The sequence below is a fragment of the Danio aesculapii genome, chromosome 7 (assembly GCF_903798145.1).
Source record: "Danio aesculapii chromosome 7, fDanAes4.1, whole genome shotgun sequence".
NCBI lineage: Eukaryota > Metazoa > Chordata > Actinopteri > Cypriniformes > Danionidae > Danio > Danio aesculapii.
This window is the reverse complement of record NC_079441.1, coordinates 53,637,464-53,660,908: the sequence shown is the minus strand read 5'-3', so window position 1 is coordinate 53,660,908 and position 23,445 is coordinate 53,637,464. Positions and strand designations below refer to the sequence as shown.

The 23,445-nt window shown below is 34.7% G+C and overlaps 1 protein-coding gene across 1 annotated transcript in view; it reads right to left on the bottom strand.

Moving 5' to 3' along the window:
• The window catches only part of LOC130232333 (E3 ubiquitin-protein ligase RNF166), a 64,056-nt gene that overhangs the window by 27,225 nt on the left and 13,386 nt on the right, over positions 1 to 23,445 (bottom strand). The window contains exons 2-3 of the mRNA XM_056462169.1: positions 5,886 to 6,042; positions 3,463 to 3,575 (exon numbers count right to left, since the gene is read on the bottom strand). Coding sequence (XP_056318144.1) covers positions 3,463 to 3,575; positions 5,886 to 6,042 — 270 coding nt within the window. The remainder of the gene's footprint in view (positions 1 to 3,462; positions 3,576 to 5,885; positions 6,043 to 23,445) is intronic.

Below are 23,445 nucleotides of genomic sequence, written 5' to 3'. Positions count from 1 at the left end.
GGGACCTTCATAAGTAGACCCTGTTATTTTTAATTTGTAGGGCACTTAGTAGATTGTGTTGAGGTTTATGGAAATTAACTGCTTTGTCTCTTTAATTTGCACACTGTCATCAGATCACCTGTAGAACTTTACACTTCATTTGACGCTTTCATGGGATTGTGTTCTCAAGCATTTTGTCTAATATAGTAAAAACTGACAAAAACTCAAACAAGAATTGTATTCTGGGCTTTGTAAAGGGGTTGGACAATGAAACTGAAATGTCAATTTGAATGTTGCCTGCAGTGAAAATATTGTGCTGTGGACAATGTGAAACGTGTTGCTCTCTGATGAATCCACCTTCAATTTCTTTCCCACATCTGGGAGAGTTAAGGTGTGGAGAAGCCCCAAAGAAGCGTACATCCCAGACTGTTGCATATCTAGAGTGAAGCATGGGGGTGGATTGGTGATGGTTTGGGCTGCAATATTATAGCATTCAGTAGGCCCAATACTAGATGGGTGCATCAATGCCAAAAATTACTGAACTATTCTGTAACTCGAACTATTCAAAAAACTCAAACATTGTATCCCAAAGGCGGTGCCGTGTATCAGGATGATAATGCACCAATACACAGAGCAAGACTGGTGAAACCAAGACTGGTTGGATGAACATGAAAGTATGAACATTTCCCATGGGCTACAGAATCACCAGACCTAAATATTATTGAGCCACTTTGGGGTGGTGGAGCAAGTCAGGAAATGTTTTCCTCCACCTGCATCACATAGTAACATGGCCACTATTCTGCAAGAAGAATGGCTTAAAATCCCTCTAGCTACTGTGCAGGACTTGTATCTGTCATTCCCAAGATGAATTAATGCAGTATTGGCCACAAAAGGAAGTCCTACATCATTCTTATAAATTATTGTGCTCTAAAACCATCTAAATCCTTATGATGCTTGAAGGAAAAATTGGTCAGATGCTGTTTGGTGTTTGAGAAGGTAAAAAAGCAAACAAAACAACATTTTTGTTAATCTGTATTATGTATGTTCAATTTGTGGAAAGGAGTTCAGTTCGTAGAACAAATACAGTTTCACTCAGATGTTATGGAAGCTCATAATTCACACAGCAGAAACTTGTGTGGAATCAGAAAGGAGAGAAGCTAGACACAAACCTTTTAAAGTGTTTTTAGGTTTTTCTATATTTTACAGCATATAATAAACTATACTCAGAACTGAAGTGACAAACCTTATAAGATGATTAGTTACAATTACTGTGCATTGTTTTCAATTGTACTACTTCTAGTCAAAAAAGGGTCATTTTTCATTTATAAATTGTGCATTGAAAATGCTTTAAACACGAAAGAATGTTTGTCTCATTCTCTAAAATCTAATATCAAATATTGTCTCATGAGCTGAGTCTCGTTACACCCTTACCTATAGTAATTAACTTTTAATTTTACAATATCTTTGTCTTTGCCTTTAATATGCCTTGCTTGCAAAATAGCAGTGTTGAGCAGAATATTGCTCTCACTGCAATCACTCTAGAATACATTTACATTTAGTAGATGCTTTGTAATGCAATGCTATAAAAATAGCAATGCTTGAATGGAATATGTACCTGAGCCAAAGCTAAATTGATATCTCTCTATATGTCTATGAAAATGTGATATGATAAATTACATGTATTTTTTAATATTATGTCAAAATGTTTTAAGCCATAATGAGGTTAGACTTTAGACTTTATTTTATTAATAAAAAAATAACTTCAATTATATTACTAAACAAAGCCAAATAATATAATACAATACAAATCAATATTTAACATATTTAACATATACTTGTCTAAGAAAGAGAAGGAAAAAATCATATGGTTATTTAATCCTACCCCTTCTCCACTCAACATTAATAATAAATATCAATCCATTAAGTTATTGCCCATAGCCATAATCCATAGCAATAATAATAATCAAATTAACTCCATGATTCTATCATCACATTATTATTCTATACACTCTTTTCTTACATAATTAAACAAACTATAAGAACACCAATCAAACCTGTTGTTTTTGCGCATACATTCTGAAAACCATATGTTAACCATAGTTTACAGTGTCTGACTGACATCTCAGAACTTTATAGAGAGATAGAAACTTCAGTAGCAATACATTTACATGTACATATAGAGTCACCTGCCACTTTATTAGGTACACCTTACTAGAACCGTGTAAGATCTTCTTTTGCCTTCAGAATTGTCTTAATCCTTCGCAGCATAGATGCAACAAGGTACTGGAAACATTCCTCAGAGATTTTGCTCCATATTGTTATGATAGCATCACGCAGTTGCTGCAGATTTGTCGGCTGCACGTTTATGATGCAAATCTCCCGATCCACCACATGCCAAAGGTGCACTATTGGATTGAGAACTGGTGACTGTGGAGGCCATTTGAATACAGTGAACTCACTGTCATGTTCAAGAAAGCAGTCTGAGATGATTTGCGCTTTATGAAATGGCGCGTTATCCTGCTGGTAGTAGCCATTAGAAGATGGGTACACTGTGGTCATAAAGGGATGGACATGGTCAACAACAATACTCAGGTAGGCTGTGTCATTGACACGATGCTCAATTGGTATTAATGGGCACAAACTGTGCCAAGAAAATATCCCCCACACCATTACACCACCACCACCAGCCTGAACCATTTATACAAGACAGGATGGATTCATGCTTTCATATTGTTGAGGCCAAATTCGAATCCTACCATCTGAACGTCTCAGCAGAAATTAAGACTCTTCAGACTGGGCAACATTTTTCCACTTTTCTATTGTCCAGTTTTGGTGAGCCTGTGCAAATTGTAGCCTCAGTTTCCTGTTCTTAGCCGACAGGAGTAGCACCCGATGTGGTCTTCTGCTGCTGTAGCCCATCCACATCAAGGTTGTACGTGTAGTGTGTTCAGAGATGCTCTTCTGCATATCTTGGTTGTAACGAGTGGTTATTTGAGTTACTGTTGCCTTACTATCAGCTTGAACCTGTCTGGCAATTCTCCTCTGACCTCTGGCATCAACAAGGCATTTGCGCCCACAGAACTGCCATTTACTGGATATTTTCTCTTTTTTGGACCATTCTCTGTAAACCCTAGATATGGTTGTGCGTGAAAACCACAGTAGATCAGTAGTTTCTGAAATACTCCTGAAATCACCTTTCTTCCCCATTCTGATGCTCGGTTTGAACTGCAGCAGATCGTCTTGACCATGTCTACATGCCTAAATGCATTGAGTTGCTGTTGTGTGATTGGCTGATTAGAAATTGCGTTAATGAGAAATTGGACAGATCTACCCAATAAAGTGGCCGGTGAGTGTATATGGAGTGTGTATTTGTAAAAAACACTTCACAATTAGATCATTAGAATGTAATTATCCAACATACTTCAACTGTAAGCAACAATTATGTTATATATACACCCAAATGGAAACCTCATGACGGGTTACCTTGGAATGGGTTGTGAGGTGGGCACCACAGGCATGAACTTTGGGCAGTTGGCCATCTGTTCTTGAACCTTTGTGCAAGATGAAATGTGGGACCGCATTTTCACAAGGGTGACCTGGGATATACAAAAAAAGACATAAAAAGTAAGGGCAAAGTAGGTAATGTGTAGTGTGATAACACATTGATTTAGTCATTTACAGTGAAAATGTGACTCTTGCTGTTTATGATTTTACAGTTAAAAGCAAAATTATTTTAGTCAAGATTATTAGCCATCCTGTGAAATTATCATGATGCCAGTTTTAGTTTGCAAGATCCTAATATCCAGGTTTAATTAGGTTATTGACTAGGTTAATTGGGCTAACTACACAAGTTAGGTGGACAATAGTGGTTTGTTTTTAAGCCAATTGAAAAAAATATAAATATATTGCAAATTTTATTGCATGTTAAGCTTAAAATGTATAAATCCTCCCATGGTTAGCTATACAATTGGTTCTGCTATTTTCTATATTAGTGACAGAAATGATATATAGTGTTATATAAATGATAAAACACTTACTGCTGGTAACCAAAAGATACTTTGCACTATTCTGTGTCTTAATTAATAATTTGATACAAATATAAAATATTTATATTAATATATATACAGCTGAAGTCAGAATTATTAGCCCCCCTTAATTATTAGCCCCCTGTTTATTTTTTCCCCAATTTCTATTTAACGGAGAGAAGATTTTTTCAACACATTTCTAAACATAATAGTTTTAATAACTCATTTCTAATAACTGATTTATTTTATCTTTGTCATGATGACAGTAAATAATATTTTACTAGATATTTTTCAAGACACTTCTACAGCTTAAAGTGACATTTAAAGGCTTAACTAGGTTAATTAGGTTAACTAGGCAGGTTAATAATAGGAAGGGGATAATAATTTTGACTACAAATGGTTCATAAAAAAATTCCAAACTGCTTTTATTCTAGCCACAATTAAGCCAATAAGACTTTCCCCAGAATTTTTTTTTTATCAGACATACTGTGAAAATTTCCTTGCTTTGTTGAACGTAATTTGGGAAATATTTAAAAAAAGAAGAAAAAAAAATTCAAAGGGGGCTAATAATTCTGACTTCAACTGTATATCAGGACTCGAAAATAAGGACCTCCCAATGGCCCGGGGCCAGCACGTGAGACGCTTTTTGCATGATTTGGTAATTTGGCTGCGACTGTTTATCAATTACGCGCAAATACAATCTTGGGGTGCTTTCCCACCTAGACATCCTTTCCCAGTTAGTGCGGTTCATTTGGCATATGTGAATCCCGCAATCATGCTCAGATCTGCGATTGTAGTGAGAAAGCAAAATGATCCAACAAACCAGGCTATATCAAGTGTATTATGTGTGTAATAACCATATATAAGGCTATAATGTATGAAGAGAGAAATATGAGCAGGGCGGGATGTCATTCCTACAGGTAAATGTGCGTTTCATGTCGAATACAAAAGCATGCTGAAATATTACCAAATGCTGTTTATCCGTTAGGAAAATTGTTCGAAAGTCTATCTGATAATTTTTCCGTATTTTAATCTTAGGCCTCTTGTTTTATATATATATATATATACACTTTTTTTCTGTCAGTGGTCAGTTGTATGTAAAGAAACGTTTCGCTGAATAGAAAGTGTATGTATAAAATTATGTTTAGCTTTTGACATATTATTTAAAATATGTGGCTAAGAAATAACTATAACGGTTTACTACATAGGCAATGCCTTATAACAATATATATATAATTTTGACTGCCCCATAACGGTTTACACCATAGGCAATGCCTTATAACAAACCCGTATGAATGTGGGAAAATATTCAGAAACAACAATTAAAAAGTGGTTTGTTTTGAATCCAATTAAAAAAAAATTTTTTTTTACAGTGACCTTATGCGGAATTATAAAAAAAGTAAAACTACTTTTATTCCAGACAACCTAAAAGATATAAGTCTTTCTTCAGAAGAAAAATATAATTGAAAATACTGTATAAATAACTACAATTTTACAGGATAGTAATAAATTTGCCCTCATCTATAAATGGGGCAGTTTTGTTGACAGTTTTAGTCTGTAATGTAACACCCAACCGTGAGCAAAATAAATCAGTTACAATTGAAGATATAAAATCCTTTAATGGTCCCTCTTAGGCTCACTGTGACAGTCCAGGACTGTATTTGCTGGCCTGTGCTTACTTCACTTTAACTTTTATTTACCAATAAACCACCACAGAGGTTTAGAAAGACTCCTGCGGGAGTAATGGTGTCTAATGCTTTAGCGTCCCTGAAGTAAGTTTTAGTGTAAATGTCTTACATAATGGCACACTCTGCACTGTACAGAGGAATATGCCCTGTGGTACTAGGCCCAGACTATATTTGTTTGTGCATTGGGACTAACCTTTTTGCTGCACCCTCTGCATGGTGCTTTATATGAAGAAAGCTGCTTCTCCACGCTGGAGGATTTGTCCACTTTCTTTGGATCAAAAGGCATGCGACAGAGGGGACAAAGAGGTGACGTCACCTGCAGACACGGCTGTAGACAGTCGCCACAAAACCTGAGAATACACACAGACACAAAAATATTACACAAAATGTAGCATAACATCTCAACATTTTTAGCTCTCGAAGCTCATTACACAATTTTTTTATGGTAATGTAAATAAATGACCAAACCAGAAAGTAATTTTTCAGAGCAAGGAATTGTTCCACAGTATTTCCTATATAATAAATCATTTTAAGGTCAATATCATTAGTCCCATTAAGCAATATATTTTTTAAATTGTCTACAAAACAAACCATTGTTGTACAATGACTTGCCTAATTACCCTAACTTGCCTAATTAACCTTTACGTCACTTTAAGCTGAATACTAGTATCTTGAAAAACATAGTAAAATCTTATATACTGTCGTCATGGCAAAGATAAAAGAAATCAGTTATTGGAAATGAGTTATTAAAATTATTATGTTTAGAAATGTGTTGAAAAAAATCTTTCCGTTAAACAGAAATTGGGCAAAAATATATTCAGGGGGGGGGGCTAATAATTCAGGAGGGCTCATAATTCTGACTTTAACATATACATATAAATAAAAGTCACTTTGTTAAACTGCAGGGTTAAATGTTCAGTAGCTATGCTTCCATCCAAAGATGCAAAATAGATTCATGAGACTTATGCTGGGAGTTTGAGCATGCGAAATTCTGTCGTATGGCGCTGCAAAAAGGGATGAGTTTAAACAAGATGAAATTTTGTTAAACAAATAGAAATTTTAAAAAGCTAGCGATTGGTCTATAATTTAAATGTATGTCCAGAGAGGTCGTGTTTTGATCTTCGATTGGTCTCACGCAATCACGTGGTGCGATTTTGCAGGTGACAGTTCACCAAGCTTGAATCTGCAAAGCATTGAACTGAGAAACTTGTCGAGCTTGCATTGCCATCTGTCGCATTCACATGCGTATGAATGGAAGTCTATGGGGTGAAAACCAAGGTTTTATATAAACATATGAGCACAGCCATTCAAGACATTCAAGCACAGTCATTCTGGGAGGTAAAAATACTGAACCATTTTGATGATAAACTTTGGCTGAAGGATTTTAGAATGACCAAAACAACATTTCAGATGTTTTACAATGTGGTCAGTCCTCTACTTTGTCCATTAATGCTGTCCCATTATGTCCTTTTTATCATCTCATGATCTGTGTAAAACAAAATTACATGGGTTGCGTCCAAAATCGAATATTTCCGTACTATATAGTATGCTAAAAACAGTATCTAAGCTGAGTAGAATGTCTGAATTCATAGAATTCAAAAAACAGTATGTAAGAAGTACCCGGATGACCTACTACTTCCGGCGACATTCCGATGGACGCTATGCTACCATAATGCTTTGCGAGAAAATTCATGAATGGGAGTGAAGCAATGCAACTGACGCAGGTAGGTCACATGATGACAAGAAAATGACAGATGTAGTACGTCCGAGTTCAATTCATACGGCTCAAATTCATACTGTATAGAACATACTTTTATTAATGGCCGAGTAGTACATTTAAATTCAAATGCCTACGGAGTGGTTTTTAAATTCAGTACCTACTGAGTATGTAGGCAATTTCGGAGCCATGATTTGTTTGATGCACATGCTGGAATTCATTCTGTATGTTTTTACAATGATAGGAGGGGGAACCATCTTCCTAAACCCCCAACCCTGCCTTCCTATGGAACATGAAACTGTTGTCCCACAAAAGAAATGCAAAATCCCCCATAATTTGGGTGACCTAGCTCTGAATCTGAAAATGCCGTTTCACACAGAAATGCACTGAAAAAAATGATTTAAAGATGATTCCAGATGATTTACTAAATTGTTTTACGTTAAGTGGTTGTAAACAATTTATTTGGGCTGAATTTAAAGGTCACCTATGATGAAATCATCTTTTATAAGCTGTTTGGACAGAACTGTGTGTAGGAATAGTGTGGCGACAGTCATATTGATAGAAACACAATAAGTCTCTTTTTAAAAATTACTTATGTTAAAATAGGATCCAAATCCTTCCCATTTTGAGGCCCACTGCAACATGTAGGAGTGTGGTTTTCCCTGTCCATCGAGTTGATTGACAGGCACCATGTTTCTATAATAACATGTATACACATGTCCACAGAAATTTTTTTTTTGCAAAGAAACTAGGATTAAAACTTGTTACAAGTCTCTGTGATCAGCTGCACCTCAATAATACATTTTTTTAAGTTTAAAACATTTTTAAAACAGAGCATGTTTGTAATAAAGACAGTAAAATTGCTATTTAATTCTTAACCACTATAATCATTACAGCCGCATGGTGTCAGTAAGCGTGGATGTGTGTGTGTGCTGCAAACGGCATTTGTTCGTGACTCATCATTTCAGAAAGGCTTGAATAGACTCCACTGCAAATACATCAAATAAACTTACTTGGTATTTTTGACTCGAGACTAGGGTTGTGACGGTCATCGTGACAACCACGTCACCGCGGTGGTCAGTTGCGCCGACAAGTTGTCCATTCCCACCGGCGGTAGAACGTGACGTCACGCACATTAAAACACAAATTACCATTGTGTTGCCAAGTATTACATTTATTACAATACAACATTAGGCGCGATTTAGCAAGTTCAAGTTCAACCATGAATCTTGTTGGAAAACCAAATCTTACATCTGGAAACATTTTGGATTCGTGCCGACCGAAAAAGGTAAACCAATTAATTTGGATGAAACCTTTTGTAGGGTTTGTTTAAAAAGGTGTTAAAAAGAAAGTGTGGTTTTATATATTTACTGCTGAGAGTCCAAACACATCAGAGAGCAAATCCATCGATGCGCAGCTCCACGAGTCCCTAACCATGCAAGCCAGTGGCGATTTACGACGGAGAGGGAAAAAAGCCACATATTATCAACTCCTGTCTTCTAAACGCAAACGCCCAGCTAGTCAGCCATGAATTAATATTTAATTAAGTTATAAGTTATTCCTTAATTTTTACAGAAAAGATAAATTAACTTAGGTAGGCTACTTTATTTATTGGTGGTACAGGTGGCACATGTTTGCCAGTGAATAATGTTCTCACCACTTAAAAAAATAAATAGATAAATAAAAATAACTTGCGAAAAGGATGCAATAAAAATGCAAGTTCTTAATCATTCTTCATACTCTGATTCGCACATGCAATAAACCTATATTGCGCCGACAAGAACAAGCCCTAAAACAAAGTCTATTTAACATTAATTAACGACTGCACGAACTGCATTGTATGATAAACGCCTTCACAATGTCATGTCTTTTCTGAAGAACAGACAATAAATTGTTATCGCCGTCTCCCCAGCCAGGTTTTCATCAGTTATTTTTTCTTCTCGCTACAAACAAAGTATGGCTATAGCAGGCCCGTCGCCAGAATGTCATAATTGAGGGGGCTTAATGCCATATAAGGGGCACTAGGTGACTTGGTGATTTCGTTCTCTCTTGTTAATTTCATTTAGGCTATTTATTCATTTATTATTACTTTATTTATTATTTATTAGGTTTCATCAATGAAGGTTATGCACTGATACCGTTTATTAACGCAGACGGATTTTGGCTTCAGCGCCAGACCTGTGGTTTAAATGATATTTTACTCCTTATTTCTTTCTGTTTTATTAAAAAAACATAAATGTTTAAAGTTTTGTATTGCATATTTTTTAAAGATTATCATTCAGCCTACATGCAGCGCATATGAGAGGTTGATGCGGCAAATCCCCTTTACTCATGCACTATACCCATTTCATTTATGACATTAAACTTGACTTCGCAGACTGATCATCTTTAAACTCAAAAGGCTTTATTAAGTGTCCTAACTTGAGACTGCTGCTGCATAATGGGATGTTTCTTATTACAAAGGGTTAGTGTTGTGATGCGATGTCAAAATGAAAGCAAACATTAAAAACATTAAAAAGGGTTTTGCATTTTATCAATTGTATAGCTTAGTTTAATAATATTGAATATGATAAATTATAATATAAATTACAGTGTAGACTATGGTGCAGTGTCCAACAAAACATTTTTATTAGGTTACGCTAATAGACCTAATCCCTAGCTGAAAAACGAATGTGAAAATGACAGGCAGTTACGTCTCTGCTAAAATTTATTTAAGGACAAATAGCTTTTGGGTTTTTTCCACTTTAGAGATCAAGAGAGTTGTATTTAAAGAATTAGTTAACTAAAACATAAAATGAATGTCCAGTTCTTTCGTGTGTTAGTTTAGTGCGCCTCCACGTGCACATTTTAAAGGCTACTGGCACACCCTGACCTGACGTGGAGATCTCTGCATTGTTGCTTTAATTTTTCATATTGTAAAATATCAAAATTTATATTCTGAAAGTAGTAGGAATGACGGGAGTTAATTTAAAAAAAGAAAGAACTTTCACTTTTGAGTGAACTTCTGTCACAGATTATTTTAGTAAAATTGACACCCCCTATAACCGACCACCCCACAAAAAAAAAACAAAAAAAAAAACACCACCACCGCTACACCAGCGGTTGTTGGTAACTTACCACCGCCCTATATGTGACCTTATTTCGGCTTCATTTGTGTCTGTCTCTATCACTGACTGCTGTTTATCTGACATAAAGCATGATGAGAAGCAGACATGCACATCGGAGTGGGGGGCGGGGAGAAGCAGCTCATTTGAATTTAAAGTCAGACGCTACAACAACAGCTACATTGCCCTCAGACACCGAAATGGACAGATTCTACATTATATAACTAATATGATGGGTATTTTGAACAAACTTTACAGACACAACCTAGAGACACCACAGTCTTATCTACATCTTGTAAAAGGGGTCAAATAGGTGCCCTTTAAACAAACAAATTGAGTTGAACATTAATAAATTTAATTAGTTTGTTTAAATTCACCCAAAGTCTCCCAATTTTAATTAACACAATGAACACAATTAATACACTGAAAAAAATGATTTCTGCTAAATTGTTGCAAACAATTTATATGGGTTAAATTTAAACAAACAAACTATGTTGTACATTACATTGTGTAAAAATGTAAAATTAGAAGACCTTAAAATGTATAAATGCTCCCATGGTTAGATATATGATTGGTTATGCGATTTCTATATTTGTGAACTACTGGTAACCAGGCTGCCCTTTAAATAGTGGGAAAATACTTTGCACTGTTCTTAAATAATAACAAGAAAAAATAAATATCATTTTGACTGTCCCTATAATGGTTTGAATCATTGTCAATGCCTCAAGTAGGGATGTGGGAAAATACTGAGTAAAAGTAAGTAAAAAATAACCACAATCTTTTATGGTCGTATATTTATTGTGTAGTGATGCAAACTTGCAAAACATTGCTCGCTAAAATTTACCACTTCATTTCTAAATATAGTTGAGGTCAGATTTATTAGTCCTCCTGTATTATTAGACCCCCTGTATATTTTTTTCCCCAATTTCTGTTTAATGGAGAAAAAAAAATCCTCACATTTCTAAACATAATAGTTTTAATAACTCAATTCTAATAAATGATTTATTGATCCCACTTTATATTAAGTGGCTTTAACTAATATGTACTTACACTGAAATAAGTCATTTGTTACAATGTACTTTGTGTAAAAATTGTGTAAAAACATGTTTTACATTGCACTTATGATTTATTAAATACCTGCATGTAATTACATCCGTAATTCATTTCTGTAAGAACATTTATAATTATACTGTTGACCATCCCTTACACCTTAACCCACCTTTAAATCTGGCCATACCACCAAGCTTATCCCTAAACTTACCCATATCCCACATCAAGAACACTAGAAGTGTTCTGCAATACATTATGAACACAGTAAGTACATTGTATTTATATTTGGATGTAAGTACATAGGTCACTTAATATTAAGTGGGACCGATTTATTTTATCTTTGCATTGATGACAGTAAATAATATTTTACTAGATATTTTTCAAGATAATAGTATGCAGCTTAAAGTGCAATTAAAAGGTGCAACTAGGTTAATTAGGCAAGGCTTTGTATGATGCTGTTTGTTCTGTAGACAATTGGAAAAAAAAGAAAAGAGGTGGCTAATAATATTGACCTTAAAATGGTTTAAAAACAATTTAAATCTGCTTTTATTGTAGCCGGAATACACCAAATAAGACATTTTCCAGAAGAAAAAATATTATCGGAAATACTGTGAAAATTGCTTTGCTCTGTTAAACATTATTTGGGAAATATTTGAAAAAATAAATAAATAAAAAAAACATATATATCACAGAAGGGCTAATAATTTCGACTTTAACTGTACGGTAGGTCATCTTTGAAAATCACTTGTCTGTTGAAATAGCCCATCTGAGGTTAGGCCAGAATCCATTCATTATGCCTAAAAACACTGAAAATGTTATTAGGTTTGAGGTTACATAAAGCATGCATACCTATAACAGAAATTACAAAAAAAAACAAACAAACAAAAAAAAAACTCTAAGATATCTACAAGGTAGTTCCTTTGATGAGATTATAACAAATCATGTAATGTCACCACTGTACCCTTGAGCCATGGCACTTAGCTTCAAGTTCCTCCAGAAGGAGTATCTCCTATAAAGTGTACCATAACAAGTGTAACATAAATATTTCCAAACTGAATAAGCCTCTGAGGAGGGCAGCAATTTTGAACCACTGAACTCTGGCTGGCAGGCAATGGGCTTGTGAATAGCTGAACAAATGCTGATGAATTAGGTTATCGGGCATTTGGCCATCATCTTTCAAGCTGGCGTGACTCAGCACGGTGTCCCGATACATGACTGCATCAGCAAAAAAAATAAAATGCCTAGTGAACTTGTGGTGGCAGCCTTGTCACTTTCTGACTGATGAGGCAAGCGTTTATGGGACTGTAAAAGCAATGAATCATTTCGAGTTTTTTTCCGCCAGGCTTAAGCCATGTTTGATGGCACCGTTGAATCCAGGGCCAGTGCCAAACAAGAGGTGCTCCATCACTGTCTACCCTGAAACACTGCACTGACTGACTCACAGGAGAAGTGGAAGTGAAGGTCAGTCGGTAAGATTCCGAAACATTCAACGAGCCAAGTCATGCTGTAATTATAGTCTGCCAACAGAGTTTTGGTCAAATCAGCATTTTTTAAACTAGTACATTTAACTAGTACGGTACGGTACGGTTCGGTTCGCTTTTATGGCTGTTTTCTCTGTCAAAGGGTACCTAAAAGCGAAACGTACCATACCACTTTTGGGTACCCTTTGCAAAGTATGACAAAAGGGTACCAAAAGGCATATCTAGACGCGCAGCTGAATGCTATTGGTTTACAGAGATATGTCACTTACGCATACACAAGCAGGAGAATGAAAACCGCTATTTTTAAAATCACAACCGAGACATTACACCGTATTAATATATAGATAAGTTAACGAGCCGTGGTTGGCACGAGCTCAAACAAACCTTGTCGTCGTCTTGATGAACAGCCACAAAGCCAAGAAGAACAAAATCTGTCTGTGTCCGGTTGTTGTTTTACAAGCCCGTCTAAAAGTGTGCACGGTTTCACTTTCTCCAGAGAGCTCGCCGCGTGTCTATATTTGAAATAACAAACTTCTTGAGCTGATGATAATAACCTGCACATGATTATTATTATATAACGGGAGAGTGAAGCACGAAAAAACAAAGGAGAAGCAGGAAGAAACAGAACAGCAAACGGTGCTTTCAGCAACATAAAACATGAACAAACTGCCATGTTTAACTATTATCACCACCTTCTGGACTATTATGAACTCGGAATGACAGAATTAATTTCTAACATGTGCTGGTGAAGATTAAAGTCACAGATAAGAGGTTTACACTGACTGTAGGCTGTATGTTGTGTGTTGTTTTTGAACCTAAATAAGGACTAAATGTATGCTGTGTGTAGTTTTTCTGTAATTGCTAACAGAGACTGTAAGGGTCTTATATGTTAATTTAGGTTGCATTTATTTGTTTACTTTATATAAAAGCAGACGTTACAGTAGGCTATTACGCATTACCATTAATCTGCAGTTATAATCAAAAAAGAGAGAAAGTGCTTCTCATATGATATGTGAACGACCCGTACAGCTTTACTTTGACATTTCCTTGAGTAAAAATGACGTCGTCTGAAACTTTATATTATACACCACACCATTAGTACCCTTTTGGCAGTGGAAACGCAACCCTGATAAAGGTGACCCATACCGACACGTACCTTACTGTACCACTCAGTGGACACGGGCCTAAAAGAACTAAGAATGTATTTAATTATGTATGTAGATTAAATGTGAGACATTTCAATACTTGCCAAAAAAAGGCCCCAACTGAAGATTAGGAAATACCATTACAATAATGAACAGTCTACATTTATCAATGGGGGATATAATGGAGAGGTTTCAAACCAACATTTTTTAAAAACAATTTTATGGAGAATATTGTGTCCTTAAATTACACTTAAGCTAAAAACTAGTATGTTGCAAAATAAGTAGAAATATGGTAGCACTGTCACCATGGAAAAAGAAAAAAAATAATTAGTTATTAAATAGTTAAGACTAATATGTTTAAAGATGTTTTGAAAAAAAATAAATAAACGGAAAACTTTTTAAAGAATTAATAATTTGAAATCAATAGTGTGTGCATATACAGTTGAAGTCAGAATTATTTGCCCCCCTGTCAGCCCCCTGTTTATTTTTTTCCCTAATTTTTGTTTAACGGAGAGAAGATTTTTTTTCAACACATTTCTGAACATCATTTTTTTAATAACTCATTTCTAATAACTGATTTACTTTATATTTGCCATGATGACAGTAAATAATATTTTACTAGATATTTTTCAAGACACTTTTATACAGCTGAAAGTGACATTTAAAAGCTTAACTAGGTTAATTAGGTTAACTAGGCAAGTTAGGGTAATTAGGCAAGTTATTGTATAACGATGGTTTGTTCTGTATCGAAAAAAATATATAGCTTAAAGGGGCTAATAATTTTGACCTTAAAATGGTTTTTAAAAAAATTTAAACTGCTTTTATTCTAGCCAAAATAAAACAAATAAGACTTTCTACAGAAGAAAAAATGATCAGACATACTGTGAAAATTTCCTTGCTCTGTTAAACATCATTTGGGAACTATTTAAACAAGAAAAAAAATTAAATGGGGGCTAATAATTCTGACTTCAACTGTATATACATGGTAAGTTTAAGTTTTAAATTGGCCATAATTGTCTTAAAGTGCAAATGATAAACTTTTGTGATGGTGTAACACTTGCTTGATCTAGTCTGCTGACTGTGAGAAAATAGACATGTGGAAGAAGAAAGTGTTAACTATGAAAGTGTCAACTATGCATAGAATGTGTGAAAAACGGCAGTTGTGCTTAGTCTAAACATACCATCTTCAATTTCTGAGTATTAATTTATGTTTGATGAATCAAAAAGAAAAATACTTTTCATGATTGAAAGTAGAGCACACAAGCCTAGGTGCAGTAAATCAGAATCTGACCATGTTTTTATTAATTCAAACAACACATCACATTACTGAGCGTTAGAATCAGACAGGTGTAAAAAGCTTTGGATTAAGGGACCACTTAAAAACTTGATAGATTAAAACATTTATGCAAATTTAAGTGGACTAAAATTAAAACAAATTAATTGTACCAAAAATGTACAAGAATTACGTTGTTTCAGCTCATTCTAATGAGTTTTCCCCCACAGCATAAACATATGTGATGTTTTTTGGACATTGCCAACTAGGGCTGCACGATACTGGAAAAAACTGATATTGCGATATTTTGTAATTCTGCGGTATGAAAACAATTTCACAATATGACTTTAGTAACTGTTTGGGAAAAATTCACAATTTTACATTGATTGGGATGATTTTATAGGGGAGAGCATCTGCATAAAATATATCCAAAAAACTATAGACCATTTTGAGGGATGTATACAACAACAATGCTCCCAAGGTATTTCCTGAAATTTTAGTTATCCACAACATTTAATACTGAAATAAAAAAAATGATGACAGTAAATTTCTTACAATTCACCACACCAAAAAGTAATTTTTCAGTGCACCGAGCCAAATAATAATATTTTTTGGAGGAAATATATTACATACATAGTACATACATAATAAAACAAATTTAGATGCATACAATTGCACGGTTTACCAGTACTATGGTGGCATTGCGATATTATAGCTCAAAAATACACTGTAGTTTGTAAACGATAGTATTATCATTAACGGTCTATCTACAATAGATAGATATATAATGTTGGATGTAGAAAAGTCACTAAAATGCTCACGTTTAAGATCGCAAGACTTCCGAGGCCTCATGTACAAAGATTAGCATTGAATTCATACCAAAACATTGCAAACGGACAAAACTGTAAATGTGTGTACGCAGTGTAGTTGGCCTGGACTAACGCACATTCTCACGTTAATTTCATCGTTAGTAAATCCAATATGCATATGCATAATCCGTATGCAGCGTTGATACATGAGGCCCCTGATGTTTTCTGACATTTCAAACGCACACTTGAATCGGTTCATTTCTGTTTATCTCAATATAATTTAGTAGCTTAAACAACCAGGCCAATCTCTTAAAAAGAACAAAACTTTGAATTACTTTGGATTGTTACCTCATGAGACTAATAAAAAAAAAAAAACAATAGATGAAAAACCCAAAATAGCAACAGGAAACAATGAAACAATTTTTGACCACTAACCTAATTTTGTTGGAAAAAATGCTCTTTTTGTAACGAATTTCGTTTTGGTATAACTTGTATCTTTATTTTTTTGTATTTTTTGTTATCTACAAAATAAACAAAAAGAATGAATAAATTTTAGGTGAAGTGACGTGCAAATAATACTTTTTTCAATAATAAGGGAATTATTAATTAATTTCAAGTAGACCTATTATAACGTAAAATATAGTATTTCTGACTGTTTTCTTTATAATTTGAGTAATAAATTACAGTATCGCAATACCATTTGGTATCGTGATACTTCAGTTGGTATAGTATCGTAAGATGAACTATTGGTATCGCGACTAGGCATGGGTCGGTATTAGTTTCTGACGGTATGATAACCTTGGATAAAAATATCACGGTTTCAAAGTGTGATCACTGCTCTAAAATATATTCTTTTTAAATGTGTGGATAAAAAACAACAACTTTTTTCCCTTTTGAACACAATATATTTTATTTTGAGAAACATATAAAATATTTTAGAGCAGTAAACATGTCAGGCTAAATAACTCAAATCTATCATTGACTTCTGCTGTCTTCATTTGTTTGAAAAACACAGATTTCTTTGTCGTACACATCGTACACATACCTTAGGAATGGTGTGGAAGATTTTGGCAGTTATAAAACCTTAACTTTTTCAAACTGAGGTAAACCTTGAAAACAGTTATGGTCCCATACCTAATCGCGACAACCCTAATACAAACAGATACATTTCCCGTGGTCTATTAAAATTGTCTATAGGTTGTTTTCAATCACATGGTTCTGGTGACGTGCGGAATTCAGTTGGAGGGCAGGAGGTAAAAATCTGAAAGGGAGACATAGAAGAAAGTCTGTATTTTTGTGATTTATACCGTATTTCAAAGGAGATATAAATAGAAAATAATCACATATGTTGCATATGATCCATATGTCATGAAGAGGGCCAAGTTTTCTACTGAACTAAAATCTATTGTCCTGTAATCGAGGCAGCACATACTGTATAAGCTATTACGTTACATGAAAATTACTTCTTTGGAAGCATACTATAGGTAATTACTTGACTTAAACTGTCGTAGTAATTTTATTGTTGCTGTAGTAAAACACAACTGTAGTAATAAATTATTCAATAGGCTTTAGGTTTCTACACTATATTATACACCATTACAATGCATCACAGTAACAGTTTATCAGTTTACTATGCTTCAATATTCTGCAGCATTTATTAACAAACAGTTTTACACATTATATACTTTATTATAAGTTACTATAGTTTTCCCCCCATGCGGATATCTTCAAGACATCACAAAATAACAGATGAAAGCATACAAAAGCATGGGCGCATAGTCTATATTTTATATATTTATATATATATATATATATATATATATATATATATATAGATATATATATATATATATATTTTTTTTTTTTTAATATAAAAGTGCTCCACAATAATAACCTTCTAGTTTTGCTCACAAGGACATTTCTTTTTTGTTCAGTTGATGAACCATCAACAAACATTCACCGCTGCTGCACATCTCTTTATTCTGCCAAAACGCCAAAGACTATTGCAAAATAAGACGGAGATTGTATTGCAGCGATTACATGGCAGGGAACATTATTATATTCTCCTGGATTTTGTATAAGTGTAGTGGTGTTTTCATCTGATTTTTATATAACACATCAACATATTTATATACATAGGCCTGTATATAATATATATTTATTGGTGTTGTCAAACAAATTATCGCATTCAAAAAAGTTTGTACACATGGATGTATTAAATAAATGTTCATTACAAGCCACCTTTACTTGATTTTTCAGACGGTTTCAGACAAAACTTTTGAAAGTGTATAAAAGCTGTTCTGTATTTCTTATTTTGGTTGATTTAAACAATTATAAACAACATAAAAACAGAAACAATTGGATGTTCTGATAGCGATCCCTATGTGGAAGAATCACTTCCTGCCCTCCATCTGAATTTTGCGCGTCATCAATGACGTCATGTGAAAATAGCTGTATATTATGTAAAGTTACCAATTATGAACAAAGACTTGACGCACTTGCATTACTCCCTGTGAAACAACCAACTGAAATATCCCTATTGATTGACCAAAACTGACATCTTTTTGGTTGGAAAAAATAATCCCATTACCACCACTTCTTTGTAAATGGGAATATCTGACTGGCCAAAAGAGTTGACCTTGTTTGTGGTGCTGCTGACTCCCTTATACTCCCCATGTGCTGCTGTTGAGCATTGCAGACATAATGAGAGCAAATGAAAGCAGGTGCTGGTGGGCAAGTTGGGCTTCAGGCTGATTAGGCCTCTTCTTCCCATCTGCCACCTTTTTCCCCACAATCCCCGTATTTCACTGTTTAAAGCCGAGCATTTTGGCTGCGCATATACACCCATTGTGAACACAGCCCTTTCCATAGCTTTGTAAATATCAGAAAAAAAGAATCCTAATCAGACAGAATGTTCCAGACAGGGCTTGAGCAGGAAATCTGATGGTCTGAAATAACAGACAATAATTTGACTAGCCTTTTCCCCACAGAGGCCATCCTCATGCAAGAACTAAATCACAGTTCACAGATTGCATATCTGTGAGTGGGTTAAAAACTAAATACCTAAAAAGGCCTGTGTGTCAGTATAGTGGCAGATTCAAAAATTAAGACTTAGGTAATATGCTAATGCTAATGAGGGATAGATCGTCACTAACGGGTGGAACTTCCCCACTCTGATGATATGTACAAAGAGAACATATCAATCAAAGTGTTTATGTTTTCAATAAAGTGAAAAATAATTAATACCTTTTTACCATTAGAAGCTGGTTATATTCACACAGTGTTACCACACAACTGTACGGAAACCCTTTGTAAGGGCTCTATCATACAGCCAATGCAATAAGGCGCAAGACCTGTTTGGATTTGTTGCGATTTTCAGACCAGCGCAACCCTAATTTAGACGTTTTGCACCACGTTGTTTAAATAGCAAATCCATTTGCACCACTTTGTGGATTCATGGGTGTTCTGGTCTATAAAGGAGGTGTGTTAAGGTGCATTGTGGGCGAGTTGCTATTTTGAGGAACTGAAATAGACAGCGCCATTGACCAACTGAAATGCGCCTATGCAGGTCCAAAACGTTTACACATTGCTTAATACACACAGGATGTACAGCAATACACAAATATCTTTACATGTTAAAAAATTAAAAGATTAAAATGTTACAAAAATTATTATTTTCTACATATATATATATATAAAAACCACTGCCTCCATGCCTTCTTCATCTCGGGGTGCTTTCTACAGTTTATTCATGACAATTTGCATTTGTATAATGTTACTATTTTTATTAGCAGTATTATTTATTAACAAGCATATTTATATTTGTTTTAATAAAAACTATTGAAAACTTGGCCACCTGTCGGGTTTTGGAGACATACGTGTAATCATATGGGACATAAGAATAGGACTTGTGTTTGGATATAACTCCGTTTTTTTTAACCACACTTTGTTATTATTGTTCATTTATTCTTTCTCTGTAATTTAGACATAGTTCTGAACAAATCTTTGCACTTAACAAATGAAATGAAATATGTAGGCTGATGGATGTGTTCAGTGGAGTGCGTACACACCGTTTCCTTATCCACGAAAGTAAAGGAGTAAAGTGTAAAAGTAAAATAAAGAGAAAGTAGGAGGCTCATTCTTTATCACTGCACAACAGATGGTCTGTTTAAGTTTTCTTACTAGTAAAGCCTTCAGTTTTTCCACTTACAAAGTCTGCCATGTAAAAAGCAAATTCATCATGGCGTGACGCAACTGACTTTTAAAGGGAATGTGAGATGAGACTCTGATTGGTTTATTGCACTAATGCTCAAAACACACCCATAATAGGGTTGGGCAATGGCGACCAATTCGGCATCGTACGATAGACGATAGATGATGGCATCGTCGTCATAGGCAGCGGAGAAATAATTATTTATAAATAATTAATTAATTAATAGTGAATTAATTATTGTAGCCTACCGTTTCGTCTTCCTGACCCACACGGCCTTTGTTTTACCCATAACCAAATCAAAAATAAATAAAGTTACACACAAATTACCACCTGTCAATCACTTTTTCCGTGGGACTCTGGCATGAATAGGCAGAGTGATCTGTGTGCACAACCAACAGGAGCTAACAAACAGTATCTGAGGTTAAAATTACTATGTACAAGCGTGGAAGCGAAAGACTGAAGCAGTGTACGGATGCTGTGACACGTTACCTTATAGATTTAAAAGACATATATTTTTTAATGAAGATGTGACTAACATTGCTATAGTGACCCTGAAAGTTTACAGACACCAAATTAATGAGGGCAGTTTACATGTAGCTATAATTTTACATTTCTTTGAAATTGCCATACATATGTGTCCACGCGTTTATATATGGCCATTTATGAACACATATATAAAATAATAGCTAATATATTTGAACATATATGTACATATTTGTAATTCCAATATTAGAAAAAATATGTAAACTGATATTTATGCAATATTTTAATATATGTAAAATCCGAACATGACCAAACATGTCATTTGCCATATATATGGGTATCGGTGAATGAAACATTGACCTTAGGTCAAACTATGGTCAAATAAAGTAATTAATGAAAATAAATTGAGTGGTATTTGTGTTGCAGTAAACTGTGCTAGTCTACCTCCTGCTGTTGTGGCCCATGAAGGCGACTGCGGTCCATTGTTCTCACTGAAACCATACATTTGCTAACTGTCAGCAGTGTGACTTTTCTTTTGAATAGGGCCGGCCACTATTGCTCTTCTTGAACAGTGGAATGATGTCAAGATTATGTAATTTGTTTCATCTGTGCCATATTAAGGCCTTTTAACTTTAACTTTATTTAATTGTAATGCAATGTTTACCTTCTGTAAAGCTGCTTTGAAACAATAATTATTATAAAAAGTTCTATACAAATAAACTTGAATTGTGTAAACTTGAATGAACCCCAGGCTCATTGGAAATACATGACTTAGCCTACACTTTTGCGAAATATAAAACTCAGCTAGTGAGAGCTGTGCACATAAACCCCACATTCCTGATCCGAGGTACACAGACACCTGAAGCTTGACGTGTCCTTGTTAGTGCATGGACCTCCAGTACCACCCCCTGGATTGAGTCCTGTTTTGAGCAGGTCAGTAGAACTTTAGGAATTACACCAGTGGATTTAATAAAGAGACAATCATTTTCATCCCTTATAAGCCTGGAAAGTGTAAATCTCCCACACAGTCCTTTTAATAACTCTCAAAGGGTTCCTGAGAAGAGAAAAACCTACTCATTCTTTTTTTAGCAACCATTGTAACTACTTAATTTTCTTGCTTTTGTAATATATTAATTGATTGGATAAAAAGACATTGAAGATGAACATTGTGTGTTTTTCAGGGACATAATGGATTACTTTACCACTGTCGTTGCCTATGTTTAATAGCCTGTTGGGGATTTTTAAATAATCAACATTGCTATCTAGAAATCACTTACTGTACCTTTAGGGTTTCAAGTAAAGTATCACGCAATGTTCTTCTCAGACAAAAAAAAAGATTAAATAGTTAATATATTTTCCCTAGAACATGCTGTACAAGAATATGAACCTATATACCGTGGAGAAAATAAGCATTGAACGCATCACAATTTTTTCTCAGAAAACATTTATAAAGGTGATGCTGACTTGATTTTCCACAGATGTTTATAACAAGTAACAACCAAAGAAATCCATGTATGCGAAGAAAACAAATCTAATTCATTTACAAATGAAGTATATAGCTTATATTAGCTGCTTCAGTCAAACATCTACATTAGCGGGATGATGAAGATGAAACCAGGGTGGACTTTTCAGCATGACAATGATCTAAAACACAGCCAATGAAACTCTCAAATGCTTTCAGAGAAAGAAAACCAAGCTGTAGAAGACAAAGTAAAGATCAGATTTGATAGACGAGACCCACAGAACCATCAAGATTTTTATACACTGTTAAAGTCTGTGAAAAACACACACCTGAGCAATTCATGTGATTTCATTCTCTATATGAGAGGAGCCTTTTAGCTGTCATCACCAAACAAGCCTTTTGTATAAAGTATTAAATACATTTCAGTACTAGTTTAGCACTTTCTCCTTGTGTCATTCTATTGTTAATACACTTTTTTATGTGTGTATTGTTTGGGTTTTTACCAAAATCTGGTTCAATTCCATGTCAACAGCTCTTTTAGAAATATTATTCCCAGGAAAAAAACATGACATGTGCAATACTTATTTTCCCCGCTGTACATCTATGTTGTCTCTTTTCAGCTGCTGGTTGTTGCAGCCACACTGCTGTGTTTTCCTCACCTTAAGTGGCCCTCTCAATCAACTTCACCCTTAACACTACAGGATTCATGTGTTGGCATCTCATTTAACTATGGTGAATAATTCAAGAGCTCCAGAGAAAGCTTCGTGTGCTGCGCTTCAACGTGTCACTGAACTAGGAACGTTAAGATATCTAAACTCTACCAACCATCTGATGCACATAACAGAAACCAAGATGATCCATAAATTTAAAACAATGTTTTTGGAAGACCTGACAATAAGGAGAAAAAAAAAACAGTACAACCAATGCAGCAGTCATGTATGATCTAATCAATTTTTCCAAATATTCACTCATCTGCCATTAGAAACAGACCTTACCAAAAACATCAATGGTCAAGC